The 16,833-nt window shown below is 48.6% G+C and overlaps 1 protein-coding gene and 1 long non-coding RNA gene across 2 annotated transcripts; both read right to left on the reverse strand.

The window, feature by feature from the left end:
• Positions 1–3,519: 3,519 nt before the first annotated feature.
• LOC128822615 (serine/threonine-protein kinase PAK 2-like) lies at positions 3,520–7,502 on the reverse strand. Its single transcript, XM_054004381.1, has 4 exons — positions 7,465–7,502; positions 6,825–7,021; positions 5,030–5,167; positions 3,520–3,662 (listed from the first exon to the last, which is right to left on the reverse strand). The coding sequence occupies exons 2-4, from the start codon at positions 6,945–6,947 to the stop codon at positions 3,576–3,578; spliced, it is 348 nt and encodes a 115-aa protein (XP_053860356.1). The 5' UTR covers positions 6,948–7,021; positions 7,465–7,502; the 3' UTR covers positions 3,520–3,575.
• Positions 7,503–8,424: 922 nt separating this feature from the next.
• On the reverse strand, positions 8,425–9,524 carry LOC128822621 (uncharacterized). Its single transcript, XR_008441520.1, has 3 exons — positions 9,454–9,524; positions 9,157–9,269; positions 8,425–8,528 (listed from the first exon to the last, which is right to left on the reverse strand). It is a non-coding gene; the product is annotated as an uncharacterized LOC128822621 (long non-coding RNA).
• Positions 9,525–16,833: the final 7,309 nt, after the last annotated feature.

A 16,833-nucleotide genomic window follows, 5' to 3' on the forward strand; every position in this document is an offset into this window, starting at 1 on the left:
CATCCCGGAGATACTTAGAAACAATCCTAAAAACACTAGAGGAACTCAGGAAAAAGGGATATCTCCCCCAGACTCCTCCGTTAGAAGTAAGCACTCATAGCATCAGTCCCGGAAATTGGGTTCTAATTAGATCTTGGACTACTACTCCTCTTACCCCACGATTTGAAGGACCATTTCAAGTCCTACTTACCACACACACAGCTGTCAGGACCAAGGAAAAAGGGTGGACGCACATTTCCAGAGTAAAAGGACCTGTGGAACCTCCAAGGGAAGAGGCTGAATCAACAGACAGTGCCCCAGCCTGGACTGCCATACCCACTGGAGCCCTAAAGGTGAAATTAAAGAAAACTCCCAAGAACTGATACAGTTGCTAAACTGTACCGGTAACAGTTTTGTTGTTTGCATGGTATGGGTACGGTGTAACCATTACAGGTGAATAAGTTGTAAGTCTTCTGGATGTGTTGAAACTGTTACCTTAGACCCCCTTAGAGGATAGCTCTATTTCTGTACGAGACCTATCTTTCCTGGGACAATTACCCCTTAGGAATAACAAATTCCAAAACGGGGAAGAGGGGAGGGAGACAGGAAGGACAAGGTTTAAAGACCTTAAGACTCAGTGCCCCCGTGCAGTGAAGACGCGAAAGGGAATCCCAGGAGGCAAGACCGGGGGAGGTCAAAGGAGAATGACTCCTACCGGACTCCTGAGGAAAGTGGGACGGCCCTTTATGAAAGTGATGCTAATTATGGTTTTGGGCCTCTCTAGTACAGGAGGAATAGACTCCTGTATTAAGTGCTACCATCCCTTGTATGATGGGGAAAACTTGGAGTCTTTAGTAAGAGTACATACCAATTTGAGTCCTTCCTGTTATAATCAGTCCCAATTGGAAACCTGTAACGAGGGAGGGAAGGTCTACTGGATTACGAGGAATACGGCCTCTTTTAGGCAAAGACTCCTAGGAAATTGTCCCATGAAAGATGGGACAAAACTGGTTATGCTTTGAGAAAAAAGATATAAGTGAAGGGGAAGTAGACATGATTAAAGAAAAGAAGGTGAATATGGAAACTAGTAATAAGGAATGGGAAGATCTAGGCGGGAAGAACTTATTCATTGATTTGGTAGAAAAGATCAGCAAGGAGTTGAATATAACTCGATGCTGGGTTTGTGGGAGCACACAGATGTCAGATGTGTGGCCTTGGGAAGGCATAAGTCTCAAACCAAGAGATATTTTGGAGATCAAACAGATAGAGGAGGAACAATTGACCCCAGAGTACAGGAGAAAGGAGAGGTGGGAATTAAAGAACAGCGTGATTGGAGAAGAGTGCATTTTACGAACGGGAAACAAGTTCCGCACCCCAGTGGGACGGATGGCCTGTAAGCGGTATTTAATAACAAAAGGAACGCCATTCATCATGCGTTGGGTTCCTCAGGAACCAAACCGGTATTGGAGTATAAGTAAAAGGGAAAGGGGGTGTGTATATAATGAGGGTTACAACTTGTTTGAATGTGCAGATAAAGGAATGAACCCTTTTTGGGGAACGAGATCTATATCGAAGTTTTGGGAATTCCCACATGAAATTGGGGAAGGGTTCTGGAAGGCTCCGGGAGATCTTTTTTGGATTTGTGGGAAAGCCGCTTACACTCATCTACCAGGGGATTGGACAGGCAGTTGCACCATAGGGATCATAAAGCCATCTTTTTTCCTACTCCCCAAAGAAGCAGGTCCCGGGTTAGGAGTTCCGTTGTATGATAATCTGAAAACATCTTCGAAAAGGGGAAAAAGAAGCCTAATAGAATTGGGAGGAACTCAGAAATGGAAGGGAAAAACATGGACTCCTGAGGAGATCATTAAGACTTATGGACCTGCTACTTGGGCACAGGATGGCTCGTGGGGGGTATCGGACCCCTATATACATGTTAAACCGTATAATCAGACTCCAAGCGGTAATAGAAACCATTTCAAATAGAACTGCTCTAGCCTTAGACCATGTTAGTGACCAACTTTCCCAAACTCGCACAGTCGTCTATCAGATAAGACTGGCTGTGGACTATCTGCTAGCGGATGAGGGAGGAATATGTGGAAAGTTTAACACCACAGAGTGTTGCCTTGAAATAGATGATAGAAGTGAAGTAATTCGTAACATATCTAAAGAGATAAGGAAAATTGCCTATGTTGGAACACAGGAGTGGACTCCGCTTGTTAACACAGACTGGTGGGATAATTTTTGGTCATGGAAGAGTAGTTGGTGGAAGAAGGTGGCATTTATTGCAGTAGCGGGGTTAGCCGGGCTGCTATTCCTTCCCTGTCTTATACCATGTCTGATGAAAATAGTTGCATCTGCAATTCAATCAGGCAGTATAATTCCCACTTCTCTAGACATCTCCTCAGGAAAAAGGAACAAGAAGGCTAAAATGATGAGGTTAGAGGGCACCGAAAGAATGACAGCCAGGGAAGTGTACGACAAATACCAAAGACTGAGGGAGTTTTACTATCAGGAGCCAGAAACAGCTAATTGACGCGGGCTCATGCCCGGTCAAAGTAAAAGAGGGGGGATTGTTATGAATAAATCTAAGATTTAACAGTTGGTTTGTGTGTTAACCTCTTGTCTGTTTATTTCGTAGTTCGAAAGTTCGCTTGAATGTATTCACTGGTTCCACCCCTGTTTGTATTCTCCTTACCCGATGCATCTGTCCTTATCCCCGGTCCTTGCTCCAGTTGTATTCTTCTAGTTTTGGTACCCCTGTTCCTGGTAAACTGAACCCTCCTTGTCCCCTCCACGGCGTCGGGCAAGTTAGCCGCTGCTCCCTGAGACGACTTCCGGATTCCCAGGAGGCCTTGCGCGGGCTGCATATTGAGTACCGGACCCCAGCAGAGGACTAAACATGGATCTAAATCACAAACCAAAGTGGGACCTGTTCGACAATCCACATCCCCAGGACAGGAAAGTCTCAAAGGAGGAGAAAAGGCTTTCAACATGCCTAAAGCTGGTCGTCGTAACCTGAGAGAGGTCCGAACCGAGTCACCACCTTAGACCAACGAGCCATAATCGAGTCTCTGGACGTATCCTCCGAGGGTGGAGACTCTGACCCTGCCATAATTGACAGGATCGTCTACCCCTCCTCTGGGACGTCGACTCACCAGGGAGTAGCGGCGGCGGCGCGAACCCCGTACCCCGGCCCCCTTAGGCTGCTTCTTTAAATAAAGGCCTAAATCAAGAAAGGAGCACAAGGTCTCCTGGCCCTGTTATTTACCACATCACTTTCCACCTTTTGGAAACAACTGCACAATTCATAAGAAAATCTCGAGAGTATTCACAGAGTGAGAAAGAAGGGAATCTTCAAGGTGAGGTGTGGTTTCAGAAACTTTATTCATTTCCAATCCTACTGTTCCAAGTCCGATTAGACAATCCTACCCTAACTTTACCCTAACCCTAACCCTAACCCTAACTCTAATCCTAAACCTAAACCTAACCCTAATCATAACCCTAACCCTAACCCTAACCCTAATCATAACCCTAACCCTAACCCTAACCTACAATCCTACTCTAAGTCAATGGTAATGGTCCTGATGTGATTATCACATTCTTGTCTCCTTCCTCTTCTTCACTGAAACAATCAGTGGCACCAGGCTGGACGCAGGCTCAGCAAGTGTTACAAATGGATGCTGCCCAAAGAAAAAAAAAAAACAAGAAAAACCAATGAACCGCGACTTTCCAAGCTCAGTATTTCAGAGGATTCCTCTGGCTCCTAGAAAGATGCAGAAAGAGGACCAATGGGACCATCTGCACCTCCATCTTTTATGTGCAGGACCTTGCCATCACAGGCAAACCTGGCCCAGAATCCTATTCATCTCTTTATTGTGTTGTCTTCATCTAGCTGGGATTTTTGCCCTGCCAGTGCTCTAGAAATGGTGCTTTCTGTCCCTGGGGTTTCTTCCTTTCAGGAAACTCCAATGACCCACATAGGTCCCTGTCTTTGAGAGACAGGCACCGTGCTAATTTCCACAAGGAGACAGAGCAGTGTCTACCTTTCCATGCCCTGCCTCTCCTGTGCTGGATGGCACCTTCCTTCCCAGCAGGGCCAGCCGAGTGGCGCTGGCTGCTGCAGTTCCCTCTCTGCCACACAGCCTGGCAGTAAGCCTGGGCCAGTTCCCCTCTGCCTGAGCGTGCCAGGCAGCAGATGGGGCTGGGACAAGTCCCTCTCAGCTGCCCCTGTCTGCGTGCCAGAAACCTCTAAGGGTGGGGTGGGGGGCACAAACCAGGGCCCCTCAGAGGCTCACAGTGAGCCCCCCACAGCCCCTCCTGCCCACAGCCAAATCTCTCCAGACTGCTCTGCCAGGACTGGCTTCCTTGGGTTCCTCCACCACCATTTCATGGCTCTGTACCCTGCATTGCTCTACTTCAGTTCCTTTGCCATTAGATGAAACGGAACACCCCACCAAATTACAAAACAGGGTGACAGAAACAGAGGACAGAGCACCTCTCTTCTGAGGACAGGCTGAGAGACCTGGAGCTATTCAGCCTGGAGGAGAACTGGCCCCAGGGAGACTTCATTGCTGAGTTCCAGTACTTCAAAGGGGATTCTCAGGAAGTAAGAAATACCTTTTTTAACAGGCTCCGTTGCAATAGGACGTGGGATAATATTTATAATATAAAATGGGGATTGAGTCAGATTAGATCTAAGGAAGAACTTGTTTACTTGGAGCATGGTGCCACACTGGCACAGGTTGTCCTTAGAGCTGGTAGGTGCCCCATCCTGGGTAGGGATAGGGCAAACATTCCAGGTCAAGTGGGAAGGGGCTCTGAACAACCTGATCTCTCCCTGCTCTTTGCAGGACACTTGGACCAGATGACCTTCACAGGGCCCTGCCAGCCCAGCCCAGCCCAGACTAGAATTCCTCACCGTTTTCATTTGAACAGCACCAAGAGTGGAGGTGAGGAGGAACGGGGGCTCATCTGATGCCTTGGACCTCAGTGGAGGAGGAGCCCATCCCTCAGACACTCTTTCACCTGCAGCCCCTTTGCATTTTACCTGCAGGAGCTCCTTGGCAGACCAGCGCCGTGCCTCATCTGTCTGCAGGCAGCAGCTCAGGAAGTCACGCAGGCAAGGTGAAAATAGGTTGGGCTGCCGCAGCTTTGGTCTCCCTCCTGTGGCTATCAGGAGTTGAGCCTGCAGTAAAAGGAAACACCAGGCTCCAGCTGCTTCTTTCCCATCTGTAGCTGCTCTCTCAGATCCCATGGTTTAAGCTCCACTCTGCAGAAACTGCCCTGGCAAAGACCCAGAGATGACTTTCCTTTACCAACCAAAAACCCAAACCCCGATGCAGCCACAGCTTTTCCAGCATTCAGCAGATCTTGCCTTGGCAGCTGATTTCATTGACTGACCTAGTTAGTGGGAACTACATCAGCAAAAGCACGTTTTGCTTCTCTGAGGATTTGCACCAGCCTGACAGGCTATTTGGAAGGGGGAGTTTGTTCTATCCATACTATTTCCAAGGATTATTACATGAAAGGAATCTTTGCTGTGCTTGTTGGTCCCTTTAGCACAGCTTCCATGAAACAAAAATCATCAAGGTTTTTTTTTTTTGTTTTTTGTTTTTTTCTCCTCTTGAAAAAAATGCAGATGCAGAATCCATCTAAAATAGACTGAAATAACAATGGAAGGAGGCCTGGGAGTCTCCATCAAAATGCCCACCACAATAGTCACAGCTCTGTGCTGGTGGCACTGAAAAAGATGGTGACCAAAGAGACTTTGTTACTTTCTTCTTCAACCCAGAGGAAAAATTCCTTCGCTTTTCCCACACCCCCAGAGGTCACAAAGAGGGTTTTATCCTGTCTCTCTGCAGCTGTGCTCAGCCACTGGACATGGTGGGGAGCTGGAGTCCTCACTGTCCTTAGAACTGTGCAGGCCAGGGGTGGCCTTGCTCCTGTGGTGAAGGAACACAGCACCGGCGTCAACCGCCCACGTTGGATCCCAGCCCCGGGCACCTGGCTGCAAGCTCATCAACTTGTTAAAGTACCCAGAAACAGCCAAGAGTTTAGTGTACAATTCTAACTGCAGTCGGAGAAAAACACATCCTAAACTTATCCAGGCCACCCACACGCATGACTGAACAATGTACAGATGATTTGAAAGCCTGAAAGTTTTGAAGACCCACAGGATTGGGAAAAGATGCTACAGTTTGGAGGAAAATTGATGTGCTGTGGTAAATGAAGGGAAAAGCAAGCAGAACTTGCTTGGGCATTGCTTTGGTGGTTTTTCCTCCTTTTTCTTTTTATTCTTTTTCTTTTTTTCTTTCTTTTTTTCCTTTTTCCTTTTCCTTTTTTTTCTTTTTATTTTCTCTTCCTTTTCCTCTTCCTTTCCCTTTTTCTCTCACTTTTTCTTTTTTTCTTTTCCCTTTTCTCTTCCTCTTCCTTTTCCATTCTCTTTTTTTTCTTTTTTCTTTTTCTATAAAATTGAAACTAGGAAGATTCAATCTCCATTTTGAAGGATATTTATCACACATCCAGCCATTCCACTGAAAAATTCCTTTTCTTCAGAGACAGAGCTCCAACATTGTTCAAAAATCAAGTGAAAAATGTCAGGCACGGCTGGAGGCCAAAATGGCAGGTTTCTGAACTGGTTAGGTTTCTGAACTGGTTACCTTCCTCTTCCCTTCTGATGCAACCAAATCGACAGCAGATGCTGATGTGCTGCAGGGACATTTTCAGAAGGGGACCTTGGTGGAAGTGGTGCCAGCAGATGGCAATGGGATTTTGTCCAATGGCACACTGACCATGGGACAGGTGAGAAAGACAAGCGGGATCAGTGAGTATTTGCACCTTACCGAAACAGGAGTTTCATACTGGTAAGGAACTTCTCGTTCCACCATTTCGATGCCCACGATTCCAAGAGACCATATGTCCACTTTGGGGCCACATGGTTGACCTGTCGCCACTTCAGGCGCCATCCACCCAGAAGTGCCGGCCACTGAGCTCCGTCGACTCTGCTCAGGGATGAGCTGAGCAAAGAGGCCAGAGTCAGCTGTGGAGAAAAAAACATACCATGAAAGCCAGCTCAAGTTAGGAAATCAAGCAAAAGAATTCCCCACTCTCAGTCTAAGAATGTGCTGTTGAGTCTCCTGGAGAACTGTCCACGCTCTGTTTCCTCAAGGCTTTAGACAAGGAAATATGGAATTGGCCACTTCAAAAAAAAACCCCTCATTTTTTAGACAACCTCCAGCCTTTTATTTTTCTGAAGCTTTAGATTTGTAGCTCCCTCCCTCTGGAAGAGACACACACAGAGCAACGCCACTCTTGACTCCTTGTTCCTTGTCATACTTCTGTGCAGGTTGCAACTGTGCCCACAGTTTGTGGCAGGGTTCCCTGCACTGCCACCAGCACCATTTCTGGGGAGCTGGCAGTCACTCAAAGCAGCCCCACAGCCCACATCCCTGGAATGCTGCACCTGACCAAGAATACACTGACCCAGCTTGACAGAGCCGTCGGTTCTGAGAAGGATGTTGCTACTCTTCACATCTCCGTGGATCACGTGGTTCGAGTGAAGAAAATCCAGGCCTTGCAGGCACTGAGAGAGAAAACAAAAACAGGAGGACAAAAATTAGTGATGTGATTTCATTACACAAGAAAGGAAAGAGCTCTAAAAGATTCCCTCTGCAGGGGAATGGCGAGTAATGGCAGAACACAGTGCCATTGTGAGGAAGAGCTTGCTGCTCCACCACTTGCAGAGCAGGACCTTTCTAAGGAAAAGGCATGTCAGCTTTTGAAAGAGCAACAGCAGCTGCTGTTGTTGTAGACTGTCCCATGCAAACCAGCCAGGATGGCTGCTGCTGCTGTGGATGTGCTCTCTCCATGCAGAGGACAAGTGAGGGGTTTTGCCAAGGAAGAAAAAGTCCCTCCCTTTGGTGTGAAGTGGATCACTCTGGGGTGGGAGGCTGCATGACACAGGTTTTGTTGCTGGCCTCAGCAGAGACTTGAAGTATCACAACAGTCACCTTCCTGAAGCAAAGAGCATTTTGGCTGCACTACTGTCCTTTTCAGTTGAGGACTGAGAGAAATGAGTCTTTTTTCTTTGCTGATCATTTCAAATGCTCCCACCAGCACCATTGCTCTTACAGGCAAGGAATGCAGTGCAGACAGGCTGGAGATGAAAGTTTAGGGAAGCAAGGTGGAGAACAGCAAATACAAATACAAGAGACAGAGTGAGAATACAACAGTAGGAGATATGAGTACAAGAACTAACTGCTGTGAGTGCAGGGGCACTGGCAGGCATTTCACTTGAGAGGCTTTTACTTGCCCATAGCATACCAGCAACACAGAAACAAAGCTTGGCACATGAAATCACTCCAGGTCAGAGCCCTGTTTCCCAGACAATCCTGCCCAAGCCCTGGGCAGCACAGGTGGGATTGCTGACCTCCCTACTGATGGCTGCCATCTCATCTTCAGACAGGTAGGTCTCGCTGATGACATCGCTCAGAGTGCCTCCGTCCATGTACTCCATGACCAGCCAGAGCTGCCCATCCACACGGTAGCTGAAAGAAGGAAACAAGAGCATGGAGATAAACATGCATGGCTAGGTTGTTTTCTTGATTGATTCTTGTTTCCAAGTCCCTTTGTGACAAGGACAGAATGAAAGGAATAGACATTCCCTCTAGGCTGTGCATTGTTTGCAATCTGTCTCAAGAAGTAAGGCACAGCTGTGAAAAAAGGAGATGTCTTCAATTGCCAGCAAGTAAAAACTGCAGGTTAGGAACAGATCAAAAACCTGTCAAACTGTGTGTTTCTGGAAATAAGCACCTAGTCTTCCAGGCATGCAAAGCAATGGAAAAGAGGGGACACAATCCAAGGGAAATCCATGTTAATTTATCTGGATGTAAGAGGACTCTTGAAAAAAATCAAGCCCCAAAACAATGTGGTGGCTGTGAACTTACAGGCTATTGATTTAGTAAGATATGAGTGATGCAGGTTTTTGAATAATTTTCAAACTCTGTGTACCAGGGAAGACTCATGCAGACAAGATGCACTCTCTTCCCATCCACTGGAGATGAGCAGAGCAATAATAATTAACCAATAATTACAGCTCTATTTTCTGCCAGTGAACAAAGTGGAATTTTACCATGCATGTTTGCAATATGTAAACAAACATTCACAACAACTCACCTGTCTAAATAGTTGACCAAGTTGGGATTCTTATTTGTCTTCATGAGCATGAATTCATTGACTTTTAGTTCCTTCTTCCTCGGTCCTTGGAGATTTATTTTCTTTATGGCCACCTAAAATGACATTGAAAATGAGTAACTTGAGAAGTTGGCGGCACAAGACCGCAAGGCACATGGAGCGAGTGATTTTGCAATGCCACAGCCGAGCTGTGCCAAACTGCCTTGTGATTGGGCATTGCAGTAATTAGGAACTGACATTGCAACAGCCCATTTCTCTGCTCCCTTGGAGGCCACTTACAGGACACGTGGCCACTGAGGTTTTGCCTTGTCCACTTGGTAACTGTGGTGTCTCAACTATCACCCACAAAGCTCCGAGCACACTCCCTGCTGCTTTGTATGGGATTCAGAAGAAGTTATCCATGCCTTAATACTCTGTGGATATATTTTGGGCTATGGGCAGGGCTTAGGGCTTTTAGGGACACCGTGCAGGTCTCTCCCTACGTGCAGTTCTCCAGTGCAGCACTGCAGGTGGCTAAGGAACTACCAGTAACTTTCAGATGCATTTGCTGGCAAGCAGAAATGACAATTCAGGACTCTGAAGCCGTAGCCCCAAAGAGCAGTGAGATGCTCAAAGGCACCACCTTTGTTTTAGCAATGGAGAGCGAATGAGCACATCCTTCTCTGAAAGGAACTGCTGCCCTCCTTGCCTTCCTTCTGGCAGCTGAGAAGGACAAAGACTGTCCCAAATGTATTTTGCAGGCTGGTAGCAGTCTGTGCTTCTTGTGCCTTTTCAGCACAGCTCTACTCAAAGCTCCAGCCACAGCTGCTCACACCAGAGGACCTGCGGGAGATGTTGACATTTACCTGTCCTCCTGTGGCATTGTCAAGTGCTCTGCAAACATCTCCAAAAGTCCTAGAAACAAAAAAGCAGCAAAGAAAGGAGAAGACATTCAGATCTTGCAGTGAAAGCCAGCCCACAGAGGAGATCTCTGCTGCAAATGCCTAAAACCTGCCGGATGCAGGCGGGCTCTGCCCGAAGGCAGATGATGCATTTACCTCTCAAGTGCATGGGCACTGGGCCTGTCCCTGAAGCGTTGCTGTTTACTGCCTCAGCTCCTAAGGAGAGCTCCTTCTTTCACCTTGGGTTTCAGGTTCTAAACTGTGCAGTTTTTATCCTGACCATGGGGTATTTCCTTCAGCAATCTTTTGGAAAGAAATGTTCCTGAGAACTGTTATCTGACAGCTATCAGGGAGTAGGTTGCTGTTTCAGGCAAGCACGTTTCTTCCCCTTTTATTAGTGTGGCTGTATGATTTGGAGATATACAAAAATGCTCAGGAAATTAACACAGAACTGTCCCACACTTGAGAGACAAAGACATCTTCCAGGTCCTGTTCCTTGCTGCAGGCAAGAACTTGGCAGCATGGAGGTGTCTCTGCCAATGCCTTCTGGGCACACTCACGAATTCGGAGCAGCACTGAGAGATGGGACAATCTATCCCCAGTGTCTGAACATGGGGATAGATGTCTGTTTGCAGCTGCTCTGACTTCACACTGCATAGATATTCCACCAGAAAAACACCTGGCCCATGGTTATGTAGAAGTAACTGTGGTTGGACTCACCCTCTGCCAATATATTCCAGCTCAGTATATTTCATCACAGGATTTTCCATGTTCACTATTTTCCCTGAGGGAAACAAAATGCAAGATGCTCACTTTAAAGCAGAGATCCCAGCTTCCAGGAGATTCAAAAGGCAGACCCAGAGCCTGGAGTTTTGAACCCTTTGTGTTCGGCTGGGTAACAACAACAACCAGGCAGACAGCTCTGCAGCACAGGTGGCCAGCACAGAGACTGCTTTTCTACAGCAGTTCCTGTGGGGAAATATCTCTAAATGTCCCTGGGACACCAAACTCAGGAAAAACATTTGGTACAGCTATGCTGGCACCTGCACACAATAGACTGTCCCTCAGACAAGAAATACAGCAGACGTACTCAGTAGCTCCAGGGAGTCATCCTTGATCTCCTGTTGCTGAGCAGCAGCTGAGTCAGCACTGGAGATGAACAAACCGCCCCGGCTCCGCTTCTCAGGTTGGGGAGCAAAGGCTCCTTTAGACCATGCTGCTGCAGCAGGTTTGGTGACAAAGCCCTTGTAGATCTGAGACAAGAAACGAGTTTATGTCAGAAAGGTGGCTGGCAGAGATTAGCCTGAGATTCCATTTCAAATGCAAGCCCTTAGGAAGGTGCTGTCAGCAACATGCAGGGCTCTTAAGTGGGTTTTTTCTGATGTCCACTTCTCAGACTGGATGGGTCAAAACCAAAGGCTAGTTCTACTCGAGTGGATGGCCAGATTCATGGTCCGTTTTCATGGATTTTCTGAAGGATCACTGCCACAATGACCATTCTACTTCCTCTCAAGGATTCCTTTCCCCCTCCAAGGGCTTCAGATACACTTGCAGCTCCTTGTTCAAGTGTTCGGCCTCCCCCCAATGTGTCCTCTTTTCCTGCACCATCTTCAGGTCATGCCCAGCCTGTAGCACCTTTGGTGGGGACACTTCCTGTGCCTCACGCCCGCCTCGGGGCTCTTCATTGCCACTCATTTGCCGGAAGTCTTTGCCGGCTGCCCGGTGAGATGTCAACACTTGCACCTCGAGTCAAACAGAACAAAGCAGTCAGAGACTACAGCTTGTCCCTGTCAGTCAAGAGTCACTGACTGTGAGGAAAGAACAGATTTACAAGGGATACAGACAGCTTGTTTCAATCCTCCATCTGGGTCACCATATTCCCCTGTAAAAACACCTCAAGAAACAAGGAGAGCAGGAACAGGCCAGCAGGAATCAATTTGGATGACTGCTGGCCAAAAGGCCAAAGGACAAGTCCCACTGTCCAGGGCAGCAGTTGAGATTCAGCACACCAGGAAATGTCCTTCTGAGTGACTGTGATACACACTAGAGCAGGATGGCACTCAGAGGCATCACCCCGCTCCCTGCTGCTCTGCACTGGGAAGGCCAGAAGGGCAGAAACCACCAGTTTGGTGACTGCCGTGGCTATCCCTCTTTCACTCACTTGCTTTTGTAGAGCCTGAGGGAGGGGATTAAGTTTTTCTCTGATGATTTTAATTTCTTCCTCCTGCCTCTTCTCCCTTGCCTTGATCTTAGCGTGAGCTTTCTGAAAGTCTGTGTCCAGCTGTTCCTTCAAGTTCTGTAAAATACGAGAGAGAGGATCTTTCATGAGTGGAGTGCTGCCACTCTTTCACTCACCTGGTTTTGTTGATCGCCCCTCTGCTGATGAAGATTCATCTCCTCTTGAATTCTTCTCGTGTCTTCCTGGTTCCTCTTCTTCACTTCCATGATGGCACTCTGAGCTTCGGGCTGCTCTGCTTGTGGCTCTGCCTTGATGCTCTGTACACACAAATGCAGAGCAAGTGACTGGGAGCTGCCATAAGGCTCAGCTTTTTCCTCTTGCAGCCTCAAAATCACATTTATTCAGCCACTTCTTTCTGCTTCCCTACCCACACCTGATTCCAATGGAACCCTCTTGTCCCAGTGCTGATCTCTGCAGATTCCAAGGCTCTGTGCTTTCAGTGCCTCTGGGACTCCTGGCCTCCTCACTCCCAAGAGCTCTGTTTTATGCCCCTCTTCCTGCCCTTTCCCTCTGACACCTGGCGAGTCAGGCTTACCTGGCCATTCTCCTGTGGCTCTTCCACCTGCTGCCTGAGCTGCTCTCGGGCTCTCAGCTCTCCCTGAGTCTGGCATGGCATCTCTGATAACACAATCTGCTCCTGCTCTTTCTCTGGAAGGATCTGCACAGAAAGCAAGAGAAGATGGGTTTCAACTTTCCATAGGACATTTGTCGGCCAAGACTCAAGGACTGATGGGCTCACACGTTCCCAGAGCACTGTGCTGCTGCTCTCCTGGGTCATTCTCTGCCTGTGGGGAGGCACAGATTCCAAAGTGACCCTGGCACTACAATCAGGGGTCATCTGGGGCTGAAGCTCCAACAGCCTCTCAGGCAGCTGACAGGGAAGGTGTGGCATTTCTCAGGGGTCTGGTGAGGGCCTCCCTCTGCTCCTGCCGTGTCCTGTTTGTCTTTCAGTAGTGACTGACACCCAGCCCAGTCCCACAGCTCCATCCTTGCTCTGCAGGTGGCTTCCTGGGTGAGCTCAGCCTTTGTGAGAGACACTTCTGGAGTTCATGTTCTCTTCACCACCTAAAACATGGAATTCTTCCACCTCTCTGGGACAGGCAGAAAATTAAAGAATTAACTGGGGGCCTCAGGACGAAGAGGCTGGAGGAGGAAAACAGCTCTGAGGAGAAAAAAAACCCACCATATCTGGAGGGGGAAACAGCTCTGCCTGCTCAGAATCGGTCAACAGAACATGTCTCTAATCCTCTCCTGAAAGGGATGCTTTAGGTGAACTTTGCACCTCCAACTGCTTTGGACCAGAGCCAAGAAGATTCAATTATGCAAATGATAGATAGATAGATAGATAGATAGATAGATAGATAGATAGATAGATAGAGAGAAAGATAGAACTCACTCTTATAATCTCTCTTTCCTATAGTTTCTGTTGCTACACACACTTGGTAGCCATTGCCCTGATCAGCAGCAATCCTGAGATTGCTCTCCTGTTGCTTCAATAAACCACACTCCCAGGGAATCTGGAGCATTTAGGTCCTCATGGAATGCAATCAGATGCAGAGCATTGCACTGGGAATGGCACTCTTGCAGCATCTGTGCTCGGCCAAGTGCTTCTCTTGGACTTGACAACACTGAGAGTGCTAAAGGGGCTGTAATCAGAAATAAAGCCCAGCCCCTCCCAGCTCCTCTGATCTCTGAGGACCAGCTGGAATGCAAGAGCATTGATTTCCTGCTCAGTTCCAAAACACCACATTTACTGAGTCCCTGGGCTGCAAAAAGGCAGAGGTACTGTCAATATGAATGCGAAGTGCAAGGCCCTGTTGACTGGCCTGGCAGCAGAACAGCTCCTTCTGCACCAATCTCACTGCCCCAAACTATGTGTTCTCATGCAAAAATACTGCATCCTCCAAAAACGTCACCTTACAAAAGAAAATGTGAGCAGAATCTCGACAAGAGCTGGAAAAGGGCAGGAAAGTTTGAGGATAATAGCCTTGCCTTGCTGAGAAATGAGAAACTGAACAGGAATTCTCCTCCTAACAAAGGAAGAAACCACAACATGAAAGAGTCACCAAATCAAGTGTCAAAAACACTTGGATGCAGTGAGATGATATTTGTAGAAAAAATAGCATTTGTAGTAAGCACTATCTTGCAGGGATTTATGGAAATCTGCCTGAATGTCCATGACCAGCCTCCCGTTGTCCAGGCTAAAGCTCCCTCAGCACCTCCTCCTTGGCCTTGCGCTCCACAGCCTTCCCCAGCTCCCGTGTCCTCCTCTGCACACGCTCCAGCCCCTCAAGGACTTTCTGCTTCACAGGGGCCCACAACTGGGCACAGCACTCCCAGCTGTGGCCGCAGCGCTGCCCAGCCCAGGGGGACGCTCACTGCCCTGCTCCTGCTGCCCCACTCTTGCTGACACAGGCCAGGACACCCTTGGCCTTCTTGGCTCCCTGGCCACGCGCTGGCCCACCTTCAGCTGCTCTTGACCGGCACCCCTGGGTCCTTTGGGCCCACGCAGCTCCCCCACCACAAAGTTGCCCCTTTGACTTCAAAGACAGCACCCACAATTTTAAATTATCATTCTAGTTGTACAGCCACATCTTCTTAGGAAATGTCCTGATATTTGATAGGAATAAAATTCTAAGTCTCTTAGGAACAGGGGTATTTCCGCAGATAAGCACATCCCGAGGCTGGTGCAGGAAAAGAGAATTCCTCGGAAGGAGGAAGAATGTTAGAACGAGGAGTGCAAGGCATCTGCAGGCCTAGAAGGGGGGAAGGAGTCCTTGGGAGGAAGTGGAGTGGTCGTTGCTGCAGTCATCCTTCAGAACATGAAACTGGCTATGAACTCGAGTAAAACCAGCCTTTGGTTTTGACCGTGTGGTTTCACAAGTGGACATCCAAACCAGTCCAGTTGAAGAGCTCTGCATGTGGCTGACAGCAGCTTCCTAAGGGCTTGCATTTGAAAAGGGATCTCTGGGCACTCTCTGCCAGCCACCTTCCTGACACAAACTCGTTTCTTGTCTCAGATTTACACAGGTTCTGTCACTGAACCTGCTGCAGCAGCAGCGGCGCCGTCCCAAGGAGCCTTTGCTCCCCAGCCGGAGAAGTGGAGCCGGGGCACTTGGTTCACCTCCCGCGCTGACCCAGCTGCTGCTCAGCAACAGGAGATCAACGATGCCTCCCTGGAGCAACAGAGTACGTCTGGTGCCTTTCTTACCTGAGGGACAGTGTCGTGTGCACGTGTCAGCACAGCTGTACCAGATGGTCCTCCTCAGTTTGGTGTCACAGGGACATTTAGTACTCCCTGCAGGAAGTGCTGGCAGTGCTCTTAGGCAGCGAGAGAGCGCTCTGGGTGTTCCTGCTACCTCTGAGGGCAGCTTGGACTGGCTGGAGCTTGCCTGGGCTTCTCTCTGTGCCAAAGGCAGAAGCAGGGATTGCTCCTGGATCAGCAGAAGGCTGCGACTGCTTGAGTCCTAGCCGTTGTCACAACCCCTGCTCAGATCAGTCTCTAGGAGAAGACATCAAGCCCTTTGTGATTCTGCAGCACATGGCATTTATTCTGCTTCTTGCCCGTAACAGCTGCCAGTGCTGTGCTCTCAGATAAGACCTGGTAGGGTTGAGAACAGAGCCTAGTTGATGCTGTGTCTGCCATCACGTCTTGGGACAAAAAGGCTCGCTCTGGCTTCTTCCCATCAGTGCCTGTCAGTGCTCATGTTTGGGCTTTGCCAGCCTTGTTGTGGTAGCTGCCCTGGCCCTGAGGGCTGGTGGGACTGCAGAGGCTGGAGCCTTCCTTAGCCGGGAGAGTCCCGACGCCGCCCAGCCGCTGCAGCGCGGAGCTGCCTGAGCCAGCAGCCCCTTGTCTGGGCCGGCTTCTGCGTCGCATGGCCTGGGCCCACGAGAGGGTCAGCATCTCCTCTGGGCAGCTGTCTGTGTCACACTGGCACCTGAGGAGCACTGCTGTCCTCTCTGCCCTTGCCTGCCGTGCCGAGTTGGGAAGATGGGGACGTGTGTGGTGCCGAGAGGGCGAGTCCAATGGGAGTGACTGATGCCTGCTGTCAGGGTGAAGAGAAGCAGTGTGGTTCTTCATGTGGGGCACAGGCAAGGGCATCTTTGAACTCACCCTGCTCATAAAGAGTGAGGGTCCTGGTCCTGAAAGCCCCATTGGGATTGGTTAGAGCATGAGCTGCTCTGGTTTACAAACACAGAGGCATTCTTCTGGCAAACTGCTGCAAGGTGGAGAAGATGGGAACACTTGGCAATATTCCTCCTGTTCTGAACTTGGCATCTGTTCAGAGGAATTGATTCTAGATATCAAGGTGCATTTAATCTTAGCAAGTAGGAAACCTTTTGTTGAATCTCACAGTGTTTGTTGCCAAGAAAAGAAAGGCTCCCTTATTTCAAGCTCTCCTTAATGTTTTTAGATGACAAACTTACTTGCCTTGGTAGCTGTTCTCTTCTAGTCTCTGTCTTCTCTGAATGTATCTCCCTGTACTTCCCTGTGTATCTGCTCTCAAGAGCTCTCTCTCTTCAAAGGACTCTAGAAAA

Source organism: Vidua macroura, chromosome Z, assembly GCF_024509145.1.
Source record: "Vidua macroura isolate BioBank_ID:100142 chromosome Z, ASM2450914v1, whole genome shotgun sequence".
NCBI lineage: Eukaryota > Metazoa > Chordata > Aves > Passeriformes > Viduidae > Vidua > Vidua macroura.